This window comes from Oryctolagus cuniculus, chromosome 11, assembly GCF_964237555.1.
Source record: "Oryctolagus cuniculus chromosome 11, mOryCun1.1, whole genome shotgun sequence".
NCBI classification, from domain to species: Eukaryota; Metazoa; Chordata; class Mammalia; order Lagomorpha; family Leporidae; genus Oryctolagus; species Oryctolagus cuniculus.
Window position 1 is genome coordinate 115,659,336 of NC_091442.1, and position 20,481 is coordinate 115,679,816.

General features: G+C 61.4%; 1 protein-coding gene and 1 long non-coding RNA gene across 3 annotated transcripts in view; one reads left to right on the forward strand and one right to left on the reverse strand.

The window, feature by feature from the left end:
- On the reverse strand, positions 1-4,472 carry LOC108176676 (uncharacterized). Its single transcript, XR_001793394.3, has 2 exons — positions 4,341-4,472; positions 1-1,836 (listed from the first exon to the last, which is right to left on the reverse strand). It is a non-coding gene; the product is annotated as an uncharacterized lncRNA (long non-coding RNA).
- TAB1 (TGF-beta activated kinase 1 (MAP3K7) binding protein 1) overlaps positions 4,217-20,481 on the forward strand; it is a 24,347-nt gene continuing 8,082 nt past the window's right edge. Inside the window, exons 1-7 of one of the 2 annotated variants that reach the window (XM_008257017.4) lie at positions 4,217-4,753; positions 14,426-14,562; positions 14,794-14,947; positions 15,878-15,964; positions 16,351-16,489; positions 18,426-18,539; positions 19,070-19,181. In XM_008257017.4, coding sequence (XP_008255239.2) covers positions 4,232-4,753; positions 14,426-14,562; positions 14,794-14,947; positions 15,878-15,964; positions 16,351-16,489; positions 18,426-18,539; positions 19,070-19,181 — 1,265 coding nt within the window. In that variant the 5' untranslated portion in view covers positions 4,217-4,231. The remainder of the gene's footprint in view (positions 4,754-14,425; positions 14,563-14,793; positions 14,948-15,877; positions 15,965-16,350; positions 16,490-18,425; positions 18,540-19,069; positions 19,182-20,481) is intronic. The other variant, XM_002711387.5, reaches the window with a different exon arrangement.

Sequence of the window (20,481 nt, forward strand, 5' to 3'; positions counted from 1 at the left end):
CACAGGAAAGCAGGGTTTATTTAAGTCAGAAACCACCTCGCAGTGATCAAGAGTGGGAGCTCCAAGAGGCAGACCTCCCCACCCTGGAACTGAGAGAGGAAACAAAAAAACAGAACGCAGATAACGATCAGACAAGCCAGGGACAAAACCCAGGGAAAGCAGGGCCTGTCATCCTGCCTGGCCTGTCCGGCTTGCTCTGGACATGACAGCCACAGAAGGGTGGGATCTGTCTGCTCGGGGACTCAGAAGGGTGGGACCACCGCTCCCTGGCTGTTCTCATGACACAGCTGGAAGCTCCCAGGAGAGGGATAGGCGCTTCCGTCCTGCTGCAGGCCGCTCCTGGGGAGAGGCATGCAGTGGGCTCAGCACTCTCACCTTGCTGAAAGCCAGCATTCTGCACCCTCTCTGGAGGACGCCCCCTTTCCTCATTCCCACCGGGACCCCCTAACCGCCCACTAGCCCGTCCGTCACGCTGCGGAGCGGCCTGCAAGCAGCAGCCATGGCTCCCGATCAACCGTGATGGGGGCAGTGCCGTGGCGTAGCCGGCACAGCCGCCATCTGTGATGCTGGCATCCCGTATGGGCGCTGGCCAGTGTCCCAGCTGCTCCACTGCCCATCCAGCTCCCTGCTGACGGCCAAGTGCTGGACCCCTGCTACCCTCATGGGCGACCTGGAAGAAGCTCCGGGCTCCTGGCTTTGGCCTGGCGCTGGGGAGTGAACTGGCAGATGGACAGTCTCTGTGACTCCTTCAAATCAGTCAGTCAGTCAGCATTCAGGGAGACAGTCCTGGGCGTGGGATTTTATCAGGTAAGAGCCGAGCAGTGCGTCCATGCTCCCCAGGTGGCTGAGCGTGGGCGTTCTTCCACGAGCAGAGGGAGGACACATCCCGGGGCGCGGGCAGGACACTGTGGTTTGGAAAGCGCAGGCTGGACTTCCAGGAGCGGCATCAGATGACCTGGGTTTGAATCCTGCCACCTATCTGCTGGCTGACTGGGACATCTACACAAGGCCGGAGGGAGAAACCGATCTGGCGGGAAGAGCCTTCAGCAGGAGCCCAATCCGCAGTAGGTGCTCCCTGTGCACTTATTATCTATTATTTTTAAAGACGTATTCATTTATCTGAAAGTCAGACCCACAGAGAGAGCAAGCCAGAGAGATCTTCATCAGCTGGCTCACTCCCGAGGGTCGCAACAGGCAGGGTTGGGCCAGGCCAAAGCCAGGCGCTTCCTCCGGTCTCCCACGTGGCTGACAGGGCCCTAGCACTTGGCCACCTGCTGCTGCTTTCCCCGGGCCATCAGCAGGGAGCTGGACGGGAAGCGGAGCAGCCGGGGCAGAAACTGGCACCCGTGTAGGATGCCGGTGTCACAAGCAGTGGCTTTGTCCTCTACACCAGCACACAGGCCTCTGCGTTTATTATCCTGGAAAAGATAAACCTGTGAAGTGCACGGGGCAAACACAGCAGTGCTGCAGGTCAGGCTCTCGGGGGCACCTCCCTGAGCCCTGGCAGCCATTCTGCTAAGGGGCTCGTCACCCCGTCATCAGAGGACGACACTGGGGCGCAGGGATGGGGGTGCTTGTCCAAGGTCTCACTGGGGGCCGTGGGCGGGGCTCCCACACGTCTTTCCAGATTCCTCCTCAGCAGACGAACCACCCAGCCCCTCCTGGCAGGGTCACACGGAGCCTTCTCCAGTCCTTAGCAGCCATGCCCGCTTCTCAGGGGGCACACTCGGTCCAGGGCCTCAACTTCCCAATCACCCTTGCCACAGGCAGTGGCCTTGGGACCTGGTCACAGCCAACGAGATGTCCGTACCAGCATCAGGTGATACCTCCATGCGCCTATAAAGGAAAAGACTGTTGGAAAAGCAGTCGTGTACTGTGCACTGTGGTGTACTGGGCTAAGGCTCCGCCTGCAGTTCCGATGTCCCATGAGATTGTAGGTTTGAGTCCCAGCTGCTCTACTTTCAATCCAGCTCTCTGCTGTGGCCTGGGGAAGCAGAAGATGGCTCAAATGCTCGGGCTCCTGCACACACGTGGGAGACCCGGAAGAAGCTCCTGGCTTCAGACTGGCCCAGCTCTGGCCATTGCGGGCATTTGGGGAGTGAATCAGTGGATGGAAGACCTCTCTGCCTCTCAGTTAAATAAAAATGGTTTAAAAAAATTGTTGGAAAGCAAACACTGGGGCACAGCGGGTTAAGCCACTGCCTACTTGAGGCCAGCACCCAAATCAGCGAGCTCCAGGCTCCTGGCTCCTGGCTCCGGCAGCTATGTGACACAAAGGACGGAAGGCTTCTCTTTCCCTCTCTGAAACTCTGCCTTTCAGATAAATAAATCTGTAAAGCAAAGTTCATTTGATAAAGGAAAAGAGGCGGCACGTTCCTCCTCTCTGCTGGTCGAACTCGGACAGCACGGCTGGAGCCCACGCGGTCATCCTGGGCCATGTGAGGCCCAGCTCGACAGCGACAGTCCCTCTCCTCGCCCTGAGTGACTCTGAGATGGCCTGGGGGCAGGGCACGGAGGGGAGGAGAGATGGGGAGGCTGGCCAGGTAACAGCTTCGGGCAGAACAAGAGACAACAAAGCCTCATTTCTGTTCAAACCTGGACGAGTGGCACCGCCTGTGGCTGCCCTGCCCAGCCAACCTGAAACAAGTGCTTGTCCAGAGCTCACCTCGGGCTCCGGTCGACAACCGCGCCTCCAGCGCAGGCACAGCAGAGGTTCCCAACTGCTAGGCAGCCTTTTTTTTTTTTTCTAAAGATTTATTTATTTGAAAGTCAGAGTACACAGAGAGAGGAGGGAGGGAGGGAGAGAGAGGTCTTCCATTCAAGGGTTCACTCCCCAATTGGCTGCAACGGCCAGAGCTGCACGGATCCAAAGCCAGGAGCTTCCTCTGAGTCTCCCACACGGGTGCAGGGGCCCAAGCACCTGGGCCATCTTCTACTGCTTTCCCAGGCCACAGCAGAGAGCTAGATCAGAAATGGAACAGCCGGGACTCGAACTAGCGCCCATATGGGATGCCGGCACTGCAGACCAGGGTGTTAACCTGCTGCGCCACAGCGCCGACCCCTTGTCCTACCGTTCTACACCAATCGCGGGGTCGACGGCCTCCAGACCTGAGACCTGCAAACCTGAGGGACTTCCCTCAGCCATCCCTCACCTGCTGCCCACACCCTCCCCGCAGTTCCCCCTCCTCTCTTCTCTTCCCAGGCTCAGCCCCTGCTCTGGGCTCTGATCCCTGATCCACACTATCTAAGGACCGATGTGACTTTCTTTTTATTTAAATTTTTTTGACAGGCAGAGTTAGAGAGAGACAGAGAGAAAGGTCTTCCTTCGCCATTGGTTCACCCCCCAAATGGGCCGCCGCTGCGGCCGGCGCACCGCGCTGACCCGAAGGCAGGAGCCAGGTGCTTCTCCTGGTCTCCCATGGGGTGCAGGGCCCAAGCACTTGGGCCATCCTCCACTGCACTCCCGGGCCACAGCAGAGGGCTGGCCTGGAAGAGGGGCAACCGGGACAGAATCCGGCGCCCCGACCGGGACAGAACCCGGTGTGCCGGCGCCGTAGGCAGAGGATTAGCCTAGTGAGCCGCGGCGCCGGACCTAAATATTTACTTTGAAACGCAGAGTTACAGAGGGAGAGAGGGACGGACAGACAGACAGAGCTTCCATCTGCTGGTTCACTCCCAAAATGGCAGCGTTAAGTGCTGTGCCAGGAGCTTCTTCCAGGTCTCCCACACGGGTGCAGGGGCCCAAGGACCTGGGCCATCCTCCGCTGCTTTCCCAGGCCACAGCAGAGAGCTGGATGGGAAGAGGAGCAGCCGGGGCTCGAACCCGCGCCCACACGGGCCCCGGCACTGCAGGCGAGGGCTTTCCCCGCTTCGCCTCAGCGCCAGCCCCTGTGCCTTCCCCTCCTGCAGGTCTCTCAACACCTCCGGCTCCGCCCACCCAAGCTGAACCCACGGCCACTCCCTTCTCGTTCCTCCCACACCCACGCGATCCTGCCCGACATCTGGACGCATCTGTGGCCACCTGCCCATCACACAACCCAGGCAGGAGGGAGCCCGGTCACCTCCTGACCACAATGCGGCCCCGCCCGCCGCCGACCGCCCCTCCATCGTCGCCCGGAAGTCTAGGAGGAGGTGGAACTCCCGCCCGGCTTCGCCCCGTCCCTCCTCTTCCCCTCGCTCCCTGTGCCCTGCGCGCCCCACCCGCACACCTCTCTCCCCCACTCGCAGCGCCATGTCGTCGCCCATGGCCGCGTCGGCTGCCGAAGGCCGGGCAAGCCTTGCTCTCTTAACAGCCAACACCGCTGCGTGCACCAAGAACCCCCAACCCGGGGTCTCAGTACCCGCATCTGAAAGGCTTCCTGGGGCAGGCGTGCGGATGAACACGGCCGAGGAGGCCAAAGCGAACGCGAAGCCGCTTCGAACCTTCCCGGCATTTTCCCTTCGGGCCTCGCGAAAGCAAAACACAGCAGAGCGCGCCTGCGCAGACGCCGCGCTGCGGCCGCGGGGTGGCGCTGTGCGCATGCGCCCGGGCGGCGCGGTCCTCCTTGGCCCCACCCACCCCGTCGCAGGCCGCTCTAGCCCGCTCTTCTCGCTGCTCCCCCAGGAGGCGGGCGCGCGGCGGGGGTCCCTCCAAGATGGCGGCGCAGAGGAGGAGCCTGCTGCAGAGTGTGAGGAACCAGCCGGCTCTCCGGGCTGGGGGTTGGCAGCCCCGGGGGGCTGTCGGGTGCAAGAGCGGCTCCCTGGCCGTGGCGAGGTGTGACCGCCGCCCTCCCCTGTCCCCCCGCCGGTCCCCGGTCGGCGCCTGTGGCGCGGGGGCACCCGAGGCGGGTTCGGCCCACGCGTGCGCGCTGCAGCCGCCGTGGGGGTCAGGGTCGCTGCGCGTGGAGGCCGCTGGCGCCTGCCGGGGGCCGGGGGTGGGTGCGTGCTCAGGCGGGAAGGAACGCCGCGAGCGGCGGCCGAGCCGGACGGGGGTGAGCCCACCGCGGGCCCGGCAGTTGTGAAATAATGATTAATAATAGCCGCAGCAGTGCGGAGCGTGCAGCGTGTTAGGACGCTGTGCTCACCGCTTTGCCTCCGGAGGTGGGCGCGGCAGTCATCCCTAGTGTACAGACGCGGACCGCGCGCAGCGAGGCGCTCACTTGCCCCGGGCCCCGCAGCTGGCGAGTGGCGGAGGCGGGATCACCGTCCGGCCCCCCGCAGCCGCTGGGCCCAACCTGGGGGGCGGTGCATTGGGGGCTGGCGGCTGGGTCCTGGTCCCGGCGCTCCCGCGCTGGCTTTGGGCCAACGTTTCCATGTCCTAAGGTGAGGGCTGGGGCTCACCCCTGCTCCCACTGTGGACCCTCCGCTGCACCCCTGCCCAGGGGCCGCCTCTGAGCAGCCGGCCAGGGTCTCGGTCACGGCTCTGTACTGGAATCGCCCGGGGAGGGGGGGCGTGTCTGCCTCCTGTGTTGGGGTGTGCAGTACCCCGGAGAGGGACTTGTGACTCCAGGCCTTCCACCATCGAGTGTCCCCTGCCCAGTCCGTGTGTGCCGGGCCCTGGCTCCGTGTCTGTCAAGTGAGGAGTCCAGCGTTTGTGGCCAGGGTCAGCGCTAGGTGGAGGCTGGAGCCGTCCGCCCTCCTGTTGGCACAGGCTCTGCGTGGACTCTGGGTGCCGGTGTTGAGGTCGCTGGCTGCGCTCCCCACCTGTGGCCGCCCCCAGGCCCGCCTGTCTGGTCACACGGCCTGCCCCCTGCTCTGGAAGGAGGGAAAGGGCTGAGAAGCACCTGGGAAGGGCCCCCTGGACGTGGCTTTGGGGAGAGAGGCCAGGAAGCGCTGTGGTGCAGGCTGCGTGGCCTGCGTGGGTGGGGCAGCGTCCCTGCACCCGGGTGTGAGGAGCCCTGGTGATCGCGTTAGCCAGAGGCTGAGCTTTGCTGGCCCCGGAACGTCTCCTCAGGGTGGAGGAAGCGTCAGCCCCAAACAGCGTGTTGGTGCAAGGGAGGGATGGGAGGAGACTCCTGCCCCCACCCTGACCTGGAAATCCCCGGTCCAGGCAGGACGTGGCCGCTGACCCGGCCCCTGCTGCCCTCCATCTGGTGGGGGCATCTCGGACGCCTGCTGGTCTGGCCGCCCACCCCTTGTGTGCAGCCCAGCACGCGAGGAGTGCACACCGCCGGCACAGTGTGTAAGGCACTCTGTGTCCCTGTGCGCCTGCGTCAGGAGCCCGGGGCGGACAGCGGAAGGCTTCAGGGGCTTCCGGACACAGGGGTTTGCCAGGCCGAGGAGAGAACAGGCATTCCTGGACTCGTGTGTACAATGTGCCCTCGCGGGGCGGGGCGGTGGGGGTGGCGGCAGCTGTCCCAAGCCTGTGTGCCGTGGGGCTGCCTCATTCGACAGCGTCAGTGGGGGCTTGAGGAGGGGCTGGGGTTGGCTTGCAAGGGCGTGCAGTGTCGCCCTGCACTTTCAGCCCCCCCCCCCCCAGCACTGTGGTATCTTAGGGTTTGTAAAGAAGAGAACTTTTGAAGACAGCTTGATATGTTCGGAAGATCCTGGCCCCTTTAGCCCGATAAAACTGCATCCTACGTGGGCACCCCTGAGCCTGGGTTCCGCCCGACCGGGAGCATTCGCGGCGTGAACTCACTCCTGACACTTGTAGCCCAGCATGGGCCTGCCCCAGCCCTGAGGTCTGCCGTCCCCCCCAGGGTGCCTGTGCGCTCACCACGCAGCAGGCGCAGGGCAGGTGTGGGGGCACCGCCCTCGGGAAGCCTGGGTTCCGGTAGGGAAGCCGCAGTAAGCGGCAAATGTGGAGGAGTGCTCTGGGTTCCCTCTGGGGTTCGGGGACCTCTCCAGGCGGGACAGCTTGCTGTGGGAGAGCTGGGGCTAGAGGTGTGGGGTGCCAGGCCTGCCCTTGCAGGAGCCCCTGCACCGGGGAGGCAGTGCGGTCCAGGTCGGAGGGAGCCGGGCCGGCGGGCTGCGTGGGTTCCGCTCAGAGCCTGGCGTGGAGCTTCCGCCTGAAGTGATCTGACGAATGACCCCTGTGCAGCTGGAGGTGTGAGGAGGCCTGGACGTGCCGAGGGGCCCCCGAGTCAGCCAGGTGATGGCCGAGGGGTGGCGGCGTGTTGGGAGGAAGAAGAGGGCCTTGCTTGCGGATTGGGTGTGGAACAGGAGTCAAGGAGCCTGGGGTCCAGGTGTGACCCCAGAGCGGCCTTTGCCTGCCACGGCGGCAGCCCTGGAACAGAGCGGAGTGTCGGTTTGCCCACACTGCCGAGTAGGAAAGCAAATCAGTTTGGAGTCAGTTTTTTAAATCGAGGTCGTGGGTGCAAACGTTGTATTTGTTTCCAGCGTGTGTTAACTGTGGGCACTCACGTGACAACATCCGTGCAGACTTGCAGACTGTCCCTGACCATCACCTGGAGCCCTGAAACGCGCCGCCCGCCGTGGGGCCAGCTGCTGCCCGGCCGCGGCGGTCTCCACGGTGATGAGTGGCACAGAGAGCCTTTGACGGGGCCCCAGCAGGACGGTGGGCGCCCAGAGTGGGGCTGGCGGAGAAGTGGGTCATCGCGGGAGAGGGATGCGGCCGCCGATGAGTAGCGGCCTTGTGAGGCCTGTGGCGGGGGGACCTGCTGCGCCCCACCGGAGCCATCTTCCTGGGCCTCCTCCCCCTCCGAGCTTCCTCTCTGCTCTCAGGAATTCGCCGCTTTCACAGAAACACTCGGCCTTTTCATAGCGGTGTTTGCTATTCAGGCTGCGGCCTCAGCGGCCGTGCTTTGTGCACTCGTGCTGCCTCGGGCTCGGGGCCGAGTCTGCGTGGGGCCTTGGGCGCTCCTGTTTGAGACGAAGCTGGGCTGGAGCGAGTGTGCCGGGGCATCCCGTGCAGTACGGCTTGATGACCGTGGATGGATTTCATACCACAGTCGGGTCGAATTCAGGCCTTTGGAAACGCCGTACTTCCTGTCGAATTTCCCGTGAGCAGTGCCTCGCTACCCAGCCCTGCGCTGGCCGTGCTGTGGACGCCCACCCGGTTCACAGCTTCTGCAGGGCTCCTGCTCCGCGGGCTGCGGGTGGGCAGCCCTGGCATTTCGGGGGTGGGAGAAAGCGTGCATCAGTGTGCAGGGTGGAGGGGTGGCAGTCCGTGCGTAGAAGATACGTGACCTTTCCGGACACTGCTCAGAAATGCGGGGGAGGCGAGCAGGAGCCTTGGCCATCTGGTGGTTTCCTGGCACCGGCCGAGATACTGCGTGTGGAGAGCCCCTAGGGGAGACGCAAGGCGCTGGGAGAACGAGGTCTAGACTCCGCCCGCCGCGGCAGCGTGAGGGAGACTGGTCCCTGGGTAAAATCAGGGAGGACAGACACGCTGCCGTTCCCCAGGGGGAGCCTCCTGAGTTCTCCCGTCCCTTGCTGTTGAGTCAGGGTGGCGTCGCTCTGGGGGCCGTGCTCCTGGCAGAGCCTGCTGCCGAAGGAGTGCCCGCATGCGGGGAGGAGCTGTCACGGTCTAGCATATGGCGTGCGGTGTCAACACTGCTGAGTGACGTGCACTGGGCTGTCTCCAGAGACGTGGAGGTGGGGACAGCAGTGGTCAGTGAGACAGGAGGCCACAGCCACAGGGCCCATGGTCAGGGCCGGCGCGTGGGGTGCCCAGTTGGACAGGAAGGGGCCCTAGGGCCTTGGGCGGTACTCCCAGAGCCTGAGGTGTGAGGTGGGGGGCGTGGGGGCAAGCCTGCGCCCTGGCTGCGCGTTCCCTAAGTAACTGCCCTGGGATCTGTCTATTGACCCAAACACTGTTTGCCAGTCAGTAACACAAATCTCTGAAGTATCACTAGCTTAACATTATGAAAGCCAGATTAAAAAAAGATAAAAGCACTTAACAGTGTGGAAGTATCCAGAAGGATCTTCAGAAGGCTCGTGGAAAATGCATATAATGCACAAAATATGCATAGATTTCAAAGCTTTTGCACCAAAATAAACTTACCTTTGTTTTTAAATCAGTTTCTTTGAAAGGCACAGTGACAGAGGAAGATGCAGACAGTCGAGCAAGCGCTTTGACCCACGGATCTGTCCCCCAGATGGCCACGTGGCTGGGGCTGGGCCAGGCTGAGGCCAGGAGCCTGGAGCTCCATCCTGGTCTCACAAGTGGGTGGCAGGGGCCCGAACACTTCGGCCATTTTCTGCTGCCTTCCCAGGCACATGAGAAGTGGAGCAGCCGGGACTCAGACCAGGGCTCCAAGGTGGACCACTGCCTTGCAGGTGGCGGCTCAACCCACAGCATCACAACACCAGCCCCCAGACGCACCTTCTATTCGTTTTTCCGTGAACTTTTTGAAGTCCCCTGTGCTTGAGGAACAGGTGCAGGTGCAGGTTCTCTTCCGTGGGAGACAGTTGTCCCGTGTCAGGCAGATGGGCTGTGGGGGTCAGTACAGCACCAGCCTGCTCCTGAGAGCGAGGGCCTGGCGCCGACGCGCCGATACGGCGGGTTCCTCGGTCGCAGGTCCCAGCTGGTTTCCCTCTTATGTGTGCAAGATGGTTTTAAGCACTTTTTTTTTTTTTTTAAGATTTTATTTTATTTATTTGAGTTACAGAGAGAGAGAGAGAGAGATCCTCCATCTGCTGATTCTCTCTCCAAATGGCTACAACACCTTGGGGCTGAGCTGGGCTGAAGCTAGGTTCAGGGACTAATACCAGGGCCCCCGTGTGGGCGCAGGGGTCCTTGGGCCATCTGCCACTGTTTCCCAGGCGCATCAGCAGGGGGCTGGATCAGAAGTGGAGCAGCTGGGACTCAAACTAGCGCCCCATGGGATGCCGGCTCTGCAGGCAGTGGGTTGGTTAGCTTGCTGCGCCACAACGCTGGCCCTAGTTTTAAGGGCTTTCAGTGTCTCCAGGTGTCAAGTGAGCCCACAAATTGTTGGGGAAACGTTCATTTCTCACCGGAAAGCGTGGGATATTGGAAAGATTCAAGCCCCTGGAAGCCTGTGTTTCTGCCCAGAGGGAGTTTGGTAATGGCAGAGGCACTGGGATTGCAGCCTGGACCACAGCTTTGCATGGTGGGCAGTGCACGTGGCCCTTCATGGGGGGCCGCGGGACGTTCCTGCCCGGGGAGATGACTCTGCTGAGGCTCAGCCTTGCGTGTGGCTCCGTCCCAGGGGGAGCAGACTGCGTGGGAGGTGTTTGCCAGGCTGGCTGGGCCCTTCGTGAGCCCCTCATGGTGGGGATGCCCTCGGACCTCATGTCAGGGACGATGGGCACCAAGTCACGGCCTGGAAAATGAGTGAAAATACCCCGGCACCTTGCTCCGTACGTGGCCCAGAAGGCCCAGGATGGCCCTCACGCCAAGCACACGGGTGTGCGTGTGTGTGTGCGTGTGTGTGCATGTGTGAACCTGGCCTGGAACCACTTTCCCTGCACTCAAGGCCGAGGCCCATGGCCTTGACGCTTCCCTAAGCCTACCTCACTTTTTCCCACCTCAGAGCCGTGCTGTTCCCTCTGCCCCGACTGCTCCTTCCTCGAGAACGGCCACTGCCCACAGTCCCCTCCCCAGAGAGCTCCAGGCACGGCTCTCGGCCTGCCGCCCTGATGCGTTTTCTCGTTTTCTCCGAGGCACACACCCTCCTTGCTGGCCTGTTTAAAGTCTCCGTCCAAGGTGGGGCTCAAGCAAGGCCACTCCCTTTTCTCGCCAGGTGTCCCCTGGTGCCTAGACTAATGCCGCTCTGCTAGAAGCACTTGGCAAGTGTTTGTGGAATGAATGTGTGTGTGTGTGTGTTAATTGAATACACTGTAACACAAGTGTCACAGGTGGGCTGCAAAGACGTAGTTCATGTTAGAGACGGTTGCTTCCCTTCGGGATGAGACAGACGAGCTAGGAGTTCTGTTGTGTTGTGCAGCAACAGTCGCTGACTTTGACGTGCAGGCGTTAGCTCCTGAGTCCTCGGGAGCCGAGCGGAACGTCAGTTCCGTTGCAGGTCCATTCACAGGTTCTGGTCGAGTCTTCTGTTCTAAGAGGCGTTCGCTTTTCAGACCTCGCGGGGAGGTGGTGTGCATACAAATACCCAAGTGAAAGTCCTGTGCGGAAGACGGAGTGCAGAGGGAAGACGGAGTGCGGAGGGAAGACGGAGTGCGGAGGGAAGACGGAGTGCAGAGGCGCGCCATGGAGCTGGCTTGGCGCGTCGGCAGAGTGAAGGTGCCAGCTCTCCCCAGGTGGATGCAGGCGTGCGAGCCGCTCCCCTCCAAGTCCCAAGACTTTCTCTGTAGCTGCAGAGGAGCTGCTGCTAAGATTTGTGTGGAAGGCACATGGAATAGCCGAGACAACTCTGACAAAGCAGAATAAAGTTAGAGGAGGCATCCCACTGGCTGGCCGAAGACTCCCTGGGAGCTGGAGTCAAAGCGTGTTGGCGGAGAGAGACAGCAGGTCAGCAGGACAGAGAAGATTCCAGACCCCCATGATGCAGGCAGTTAACTTTGTTGTTTAATGGAGAGCCTTGCTTTTTTTTTTTTTTTTTTTTTTGGTGTTTATTTATTTTCATGTACTTCAAAGGCAGAGGGACAGAAGTTTTCCATCCACTGGTTTGCTTTCCAAATGGCTACAACAGCCAGGGCTGGGCTGGGCTGGGCTGAAGCCAGGTGCCCAAATTCCATCCGGGCCTCCCACGTGGGTGCCAGGGCCCCCAACACTGGGGCCGTTGTCTGCTGCCTCCCAGGTGCATCAGCAGGGAGCTGGGTCGGAGCAGAGCTGCAGAGTGGGAATGGCAGCGTGCTGGGAGGCGGCCTGAGCCGTGCGCCACGGCACCTGCCCTGCTAGTTCAGCCTTGACAGGGAACTCCGCGGAGGGAGACCCGTCTTTCCTGCAAATGCTGTGGAGTGATTAGATATCTGCATGCAGAAGAAAACTCTACTAAACCCTCTACTTTATACAGAAACTAATTCAGAATGGATCACAGATCTAAACGGGAAACGTCAAAGTACAGAACTTCGGCAGAGACCGGAGAAGGTCTCCGGGACCTGGGCTGGGCGAGTGCTTGGCTGTGACCCCAGGGCTGAGCAGGGGAGGCTCCTGGACACAGTGTAACTGAAGCAGTGAAGGAAATGAAAACTTACAAACTTGAAAAACATGGGCAAATCCCACATCAGAGGAAGGGCTTCATCCAAACTATGTAAAGAACTCTTTGAACTGGGTGATTGAAACAAACAACCCATTTAAAAGTGGGCGGGCTTAGACCCTCCCCCAGGGAGGCGCAGGCGGTTCCCCAGCAGCCATGCAGCGCGCTGGAGTCAGAGCCACGTGGGGTGGGGTGCGCCGCTGTGCCCTGGGAAGCTCAGTGCCTCTGCGGGGAAGGGGCAGCGGCTCAGTGCCTCCGCGGGGAAGGGGCAGCGGCTCAGTGCCTCTGCGGGGAAGGGGCAGCGGCTCAGTGCCTCTGTGGGGAAGGGGCAGCGGCTCAGTGCCTCTGCGGGGAAGGGGCAGCGGCGGGCCGCGCTCATCCCTGGAGGGGATGCAGTGGGAAGACAGCCTGCGCGGAAGCCTTAGCACGCGGCCCAGCCGTCTCACTCGCGTGTCCGTTTGGGGACAGATGGAAAGTTACGTTCACACAGACCCTGCACGTGAACATGTATAGCAGCTGTCTGCACCGTCACTAAGGACCCGAAGCAGCTCAGCTGTCCTCTGACTCCATCCGCACTGAGGGAAACGTCTCGTGTGTGGACACGCCCGCCGCTGCTGGGCCGGCGCAGAGCGCGCGTCCTGCGTCATTTCACTTGTGTCTGAAGGGACAGAGCCAGCGTGGGGGGGGGGGAGCGGACCAGTGGCTGCCAGGACTTGGGGAGCAGCAGGACACTTTGGGGGTGCCGGGGCTGTTCTGGGGCTCACGGTGGCAGGAGTTACACAAATCTGTACATGTGCCGACGTTTGTAGAACTGCACACCCAAGAAAGTCTCACTGCGTGTTAATCTAGAAACCAGACAGACGCCCACGCCCTGCAGAAGCTGCTCAGGGTGCTGAGTGCGGAACTAAAGCAGATAAATGCGACAGGAACGCAGTTAGAGTGGGATCCCTGCAGCTGCTCCTCGTCCGTGTGCAAGTAGCCGGAACACGAAGTTTGCACGGCTGATGCAGGAGCCTGTCAGAGCGCTGTCCCGTCCCTGCTGGACCCCGCGCTGGCCCCTGTGCCGCCAGCAGGCACATCTCCTAGTTCAGGGAAGCCTTTTATTCGGGTTTGACTGTTTTCCTTGAAGTTGAACTTCGATTCTCCTGGTTATTTCAGTTTACTCCTGTTCTTCACGGTGGCCCAGGATGTCCTCGGAGCGGGGCACAGCTCCCAGGGACGGAGGCCGGGTGGAAGACGGGCTTTCGTCAAGAGCCAGGGGTAGACCTGCACCCGGCCTCAGGGAGACCGGGAAGTCAGAGCCGTGCGTTTCTGCTGGGGCGGGGGCAGCGTGCGTGTGCTCATGTATGAAGCACTGCTGTGATTTCGCCGCTTGGCCTGGTTGGAGATCCGCCGGGGAGAATGGGAGTCTGGCAGCAGTAGCGGTACCCGAGGTGGCCATAGGCAGGAGGACTTCCTGAGCTGGAGTGTCCCTGGGAACGCGGAGAATTGCGACAGGAAGAAGAGGGAGGCGGGTGCTGGGCTCATTGCGTACCGAGGACCTGGGTTGGGTCCCAGCCCCCCTTCCAGTCCAGCTTCCTAATGTGCACCCTCGGAAGTCCTCGGGTCCCTGCCACCCACGTGGGAAGCCTGGCTGGAGCTCCCGCTCCTGGCCTCAGCCTGGCGCCGCCTCAGCGGTTGCAGGCATCTGGAGAGTGAAGCAGCGCAGGGAGAGCTCTCAGTCGCTCTGCCTTCCAACAACAGCAACACTGAGAAGAAAGGAAGTGGTCGTGCAGATTGCTCATTTAAGGAGGGGACAAGGAGGCATTCCTCACAGAAAGAAAGGGGTGCGCAAGGGCGCAGGCGTTCCGTGTTGCTGGGCAGGATGTGACAGGGAGCGGGGGAGGACACGGTGCAGTGAGGAGCGGGAGCAGTGGAGGCCCCCGTGGCTGGACGAGTGAGGCTGGCTTGTGGGACGGCGCTGGGCCTCAAGCTGCCTGCGTGAGAATCGTAGCGGCAGCTCCTACAGGGCGGGTGTCCAGGGCCCCTCCCAGATCAGATGTACTGGGCGTGGGACCTGCACTGTGTACCTCTAACCAGTGTCTGGGGATTCCTCTGCTCTGCGCAGGAGTTAGGTGGCACAGCCCACTCCTGGGAGCCCTGGCCCGGGCTTTGCGCTGGGGAGCAGAGCCCTTGGACTGAGTTTGTGGACTGGCCGTAAGAACAGCAGACCCTCGTGCGGCTGTCTGTTCACACGCACAGAGCGGCTTTCCAGAAAGGAGTGGAGTCTCCGGGCCTGCGTTTCTGTTGGAGGAGAGAGAGGTGCGGTGGGGCCTGGTCTGGGCCGGGAGGTGTCGCCTCACGATCTCCTGTGTCCCTCCCAGGAGCAGCAGCCCAGCTGGACAGACGACCTGCCACTCTGCCACCTCTCCGGGGTGGGCTCAGCCTCCAACCGCAGCTACTCCGCTGACGGCAAGGGCACCGAGATCCACCCGCCAGAGGACAACTGGCTCAAGTTCAGGTGTGTGTGCCGGGCAGTCTGCAAGCTTGTCTCGCAGTTACCCCACACAGGGCTGGCCAGTGAGACGTGGCCCCTGGCAGGTGACTGCTGTCCCTCCCACCAGCTACAGTGGAAGGATGAGGGCACCCCATGAGATCGTAGCCAGAGTGAAAAGGTGGCCAAAGTGGGAGGCCCCAGGTGGGCACCTGAAGCCACGGCCCGTAGCTCTCATCTCCCCGACTCCTTTCCCAGGAGTGAGAACAACTGCTTCCTGTATGGCGTGTTCAACGGCTATGATGGCAACAGGGTGACCAACTTTGTGGCCCAGCGGCTGTCCGCGGAGCTCCTGCTGGGCCAGCTCAACGCCGAGCACACAGAGGCTGACGTGCGGCGCGTGCTGCTGCAGGTACCGGGGCCTGGGCTGGCGGGGCCCAGCTGCACTGGTCTCCTCCCCCAGAACTTGGGCCCTGCAACCATGAAATGTTGCCACGGTCGGTGTGAAGACCCCTGCAGAAGAGCTGCCCTGGGCGCAGCTCCCGGCAGCAAGGGTTCCCCCTCGATCTGGGGCCAGGCAAGGAGCAGCCGTGCTTCGGTGACTGGCAGGGCTGGCACTGCAGGCGGCCGTGCTGGAGAAGGGTTGGGATGTGAGGAGCGGTGGGAGCAGCTGGGGTCCCGTCCAGTGAGCCCTCTCCTTCCACGGCCGGTGCTCGGCCTCTGGGTTCTGCAAGCACGCGGGGCAGTCAGGAAGAGCCCTCCCCACCGCAGTCAGCTGTGGCCCCTGGGCCGGTCTGTTTCTCTGCCCACTCCCTCCTGGCCTCTCCTGGGGGAAGTGCGCCTCCTGGCACATTACTCTGGACAAGAATGGGGCTTCCTGATCCTGGAGAACAGCGGCCCCAGCCTTTTCCTGCCCCCCAGGGCTCTGTGCCAGTGAGTTCGGCAGCCCCACGTCGGGGGGGAAGGGCTCAGGGACAGCAGGGTTGGAGAGGAAGGCTCTCGGAGGAGCTGCGTTGTCTAGCCTCCTCCAGCCGAGCTCACCTCTTCTGAAGGTGGGGCACTGAGGCAGAGCTGTGCACACTGGCCGCCCCGGCTTCCCGCCCACACATCGGGCCCCTGCACCGTCTCCTGCCTCCAGTCCCTGTGCAGGGCCACGTGTGCAGCCCCAGGGAGGGGCTGACTGTCTCTGTCGGACGGTTCCAGGAAGCAGCAGGGGCCTTGCGGGGTGTGGAGCCCTCGTCACGGATATCTGCACGGGGAGTTTGTTGCTGTCGGTGGGAGGCCTTTGAGCATGAGCTGACAGTGTGTTGAGCCAGCTGTCGCCCCTCCTCTGTCCCTCCAGGCCTTTGACGTGGTGGAGAGGAGCTTCCTGGAGTCCATCGACGACGCCTTGGCGGAGAAGGCGAGCCTGCAGTCCCAGCTGCCGGAGGTAACGTCCCAGCCCGCACGTGGCGGGAGCGAGGACCTGCCTGTGTCACTGCCAAGGGCTGAGCAGCCCAAGTTCCGGAAGGGGTCACTGCTGGGGCTCTGGCAGGGGGGGCGCTTTGCCCTCCTGGGCAGCCTCACGGTGGGGCTCACTGTCGGGTGGTCAGCGACACGCGGGAGGCGAGGCCTTTCCAGGTTCTGTGGCCTGCGTGGGTCCACAGCCCGGTCAGCCAGCAGTGCTTCCTCCTGCTTTCCTGGAGAGGCTGACCGGGGCTTGCACACAGGTCTCTGTCCTGTCTGTGCCCGGAGCCCTCACGTCCGGGCGCTGGGCAGGCTCGGAGGGGCAGGCCGAGGCCCAGTCCTGCTCTGACCTCTGATGGCGGCCTGCAGGGTGTCCCCCAGCACCAGTTGCCATCTCAGTATCAGAAGATCCTGGAGAGACTCAAGGCGCTGGAGAAGGAGATCTCGGGAGGAGCCATGGCCGTTGTGGCCGTTCTTCTCAGCAGCAAGCTCTACGTGGCCAACGTCGGTGAGCTGCCGGGAGAGCCGGGCGTCCGGGCGTGCGGCGTGTCTCCTCGTCTCCCCAGCACGGTCCTGGTGATCGCTTCCCTCTCGCCCCGCTCTGCGTAAGATGTCATTACGGGGGCCGGCGCTGTGGTGCAGTGGGCTAAGGAAGCTCCTGGCTCCTGGCTCCGGATCAGCTCGGCTCTAGCTGTTGCGGCCATCTGGGGAGTGAACCAGTGCATAGAACACCTCTCTCTCTCTCTGTCTCTACTTCTCCCTATAATTCTGTCTTTCAAATAAATAAAAACAAATCGTTTAGAAAAATGTCATTATGGCAAAAATCCCAAGGTAGGAGAAGTAGATGAGAAGCAGTTAGTGAAGCCCACGTCCACTCCCACGGCTGTCGTCTTGCGACCGGTCTCCCTGCCAGGCACAAGCTCCATCGAGTCATGTCGGCTGTAACCTCCAATGTGTGGTGGTGTTTTTTTTTTTTTTTTTTTTTTTTTAACTTTATTTAAGGTATACAGTTTCGTACATCTCATATACAGGTTTAGGAACACAGTGGTGCTTCCCACCCCACCCTCCCGCCCGCCCACACTCCCACATTTCCTCCCCACTCTTCTGTTCCCACTCTTGACTTCTACAAAGATCTTCATATTCGTAAGAGTGACACTGCACTGAGTTCAGCAAACAGCATGAAGGGAAAACACTGCTCCCCGACAGGCACGACAAAGGCTGGAACAGTCATCGAATCTCAGAATGTCAGTTCACTCCTATACCTTACATTTTAGGCACTCTTAGCTACCACCGTCAGGGAAAACATACGGCATTTGTCTTTTCAGGACTGGCGCATCTTACTAAGTATAAGTTTCCACTTGCATTCATTTTGTTGTAAAAGACAGGGTTTCGTTTTTTTTTTTTTTTTTTTTTGACAGGCAGAGTGGACAGTGAGAGAGAGAGAGACAGAGAGAAAGGTCTTCCTTTGCCGTTGGTTCACCCTCCAATGGCTGCCGCGGCCAGCGCGATGCGGCCGGCGCACCGCGCTGATCCGATGGCAGGAGCCAGGAGCCAGGTGCTTTTCCTGGTCTCCCATGGGGTGCAGGGCCCAAGCACCTGGGCCATCCTCCACTGCACTCCCGGGCCACAGCAGAGGGCTGGCCTGGAAGAGGGGCAACCGGGACAGAATCCGGCGCCCCGACCGGGACTAGAACCCGGTGTGCCGGCGCCGCTAGGCGGAGGATTAGCCTAGTGAGCCGCGGCGCCGGCCAGGGTTTCGTTTTTTTTAACCACTGAGTAAAATTCCATAGTGCGCATATACCATGATTTATTTTTTTAAAAAACAATTCAATCTTTTTTTAAATTTATTTATATGAAAGGAAGAGTTACAGAGAGGCAGAGGCAGAGAGAGGTTTTCCATCTGCTAGTTCATTCCCCAAATGGCTGCAATGGCTGGAGCCGGGCTGATCAAGAGCCAGGAGCGTCTTCCAGGTCTCCCATGCAGGTGCAGCAGCCAAAGCACTTGGGCCATCTCCCAGTGCTTTCCAGGCCACAGCAGAGAGCTGGATCGGAAGTGGAGCAGCCGGGACGCGAACTGGCGCCCATATGGGATGCCAGCACTGCAGGTGGCAGCTTTACCAGCTATGCCACAGTGCCAGCCCCTACCATAATTTCTTTATCTAGTGGTCAGTTGATAGACATCTGGGTTGATTCCATTTCTTAGCTATTGTGAGTTGAGCTACAGTGTCCAGTGTGTTTCTTGAAAGGTTTCTTTAAAATCCAAATCCTGCGATCGCACTGAAAGTTTAGCCCGGTTCCCGACTGGCGGCTCGCCCCGGCGGCCCGAGCCTGATCCGCTGCTTTCGAGTGGTTCTGGCCGCGAGACGCCGCCTCTGCTCTCTGTCTCCACCGCGTCCTCTTCCCCCCCGCCTGGTCTTTGCTCAGCTGCTCAGCTTCCTCTGCAGGTACGAACCGCGCACTGCTGTGCCAGTCTACGGTGGACGGGCTGCAGGTGACGCAGCTGAACGTGGACCACACCACGGGGAACGAGGACGAGCTCTTCCGCCTCTCGCAGCTGGGTGAGCGGCCCTGCGGGGCTCGGCCGGCCTCCCTGCCTGTGTGTGCGTGTGCGTGCGCGTGCGTGTGCGTGTCTCGTGCAGCCGGCGGGGACCCCAGCCCTGCATCTGTGGGTTGCTCTGAGCTGTGTAATGAGGATGTTGGAACCCCCCACCTCAGCGTGCTGTGCGCATCGCGAGTTCATCCGTGTAGAATGCTGCTCTGAGTGCCTGGCGCTCAGCGACCGGTGGGGACTGAGCCGCCAGATGCATCCTGGGATTCCGGCAGTGGTTGTGGTCACCCCCTACCTCCTCAGTGAGCCGCCGGTGGCCGTGGGGCGGACACGGGGGCCAAGGCGCACAGGGTGTGCTGGGTATTGCCGGAGCTGGCGGAGGAGGGGCCTGAGCAAGCTGTGTCCTCACGGGGATGGGACTGCGAACCCTCAGGGCACTGGGGCAGCTGCCGTCCTCTCCACCTCCGTCCACTGGGCCCTGCCCCCTTTTGCTCTTCATGAATGAGGAGTGGGATGGTTGCCTTGTTCTCCCTCTGGTAGGCTTGGACGCAGCAAAGATCAAGCAGGTGGGCATCATCTGTGGGCAGGAGAGCACCAGGCGCATCGGGGACTACAAGGTCAAATACGGCTACACGGACATTGACCTGCTCAGGTAGGCAGCCTGCCCGGCTGTGTCCTGTTCGTCTGTGAGACCAGAGGGCTGGGGGCCGAGTGGGGGTTAGACTCCAGTGACGGAGGTGAGTTGAAGTGAAAGGGGGGTGTGCAGTGGCCAGGGATCGAGTTGAGCTGGGCTAAAGCCAAGGGCAGCAGCTGGTGCCACAGAGCCCAGCAGGAGAAACTGAAGTCAGCAGGAGGTACCTGGCTTGGCCAGGGACACACAGACCAAAGGCTTGGCCAGTGCTGCCCACGGCAGGCGCAGGGACATGACCAAGGGCACTGCCTTCACCCGGGGTCTCACGGCAGCACAGTGGGCACTAGGTAGTGTGAACCCTGACTGGGCAGAGCCTGGCACAACCCTTTGTGCACATGCTGCTCACGCTGGGAGGCGGTACCCTCCTCATCACAGCGCATTTCCTACGAGGAAACTGAGGCATGGGGATGTCAGGTGCTGCCCCAGTTATAGGGTCAGTGACGGGCTGGATAGGACTGGGATCCAGGCAACCTGGACTGGGGATGTGTCTTCACGCAGGGACTCACCTGTGTGTGAAACAGGAGCGGGGGAGGTGTGTGTGTGCACCTGTGTGATGCACCTGTGTGATGCCGGTTACAGCAGCTAATGCTGCCTGGCCTCGAACTGTGAGAACAGATTACCTCCCACCCCTCCGAGATCCAGGTATTTCAGTTTGGAAACTCTGTCCTGAACTTGTAGGTTTCTGTGTGCTTACTGAAAGTAGGGTGCAGATAGCGCCTGGGCTGTGAGCGGTGGGCGTTAGCCTTCCTCCTACCCCAGGCTTGCTCCCACCCGGCCCAGGCTGCTGGCTGCCCGTGCATCCTGTTCCCAGATGTCTGTGCAGGTGTGCATCCACACGTGTCCGTGTGTGCATAGCGTGGGGCTGGGAGTGGGCGTGCCCGTCAGAACACCCGCTGGCAGCGCGGCCTGCCCTGCCCAGGTTGCTGGGCCTTGTTCTTCTGTGCTTTACCAACCACTCTACTGGGGTCTGACTGCCAGACAAAAGCTGCCCGCTCAGTGTGCGCAGCTTGAGACGCCTGGAGCGGGGTCCTGTTGGTGTGAGTGCCGCCCGCCCTCCAGTCCTGCACGCATGTGGGCACCTCTGCCGTCTGGCTGACGCCCTTCAGTGCATTCCTCCTGCGTTCGGGCCCTCGGCTGGCTTGGACAGCTAATTTGTAGCACCCAAGGGACAGTGGAGGAGAAGGCTTTTAGGAGATGCCCCTCCCCTTGCCTGCATGTCCCGCACCCTGCCGCGGGCGGCCTCTGGACAGGAGATGTACAT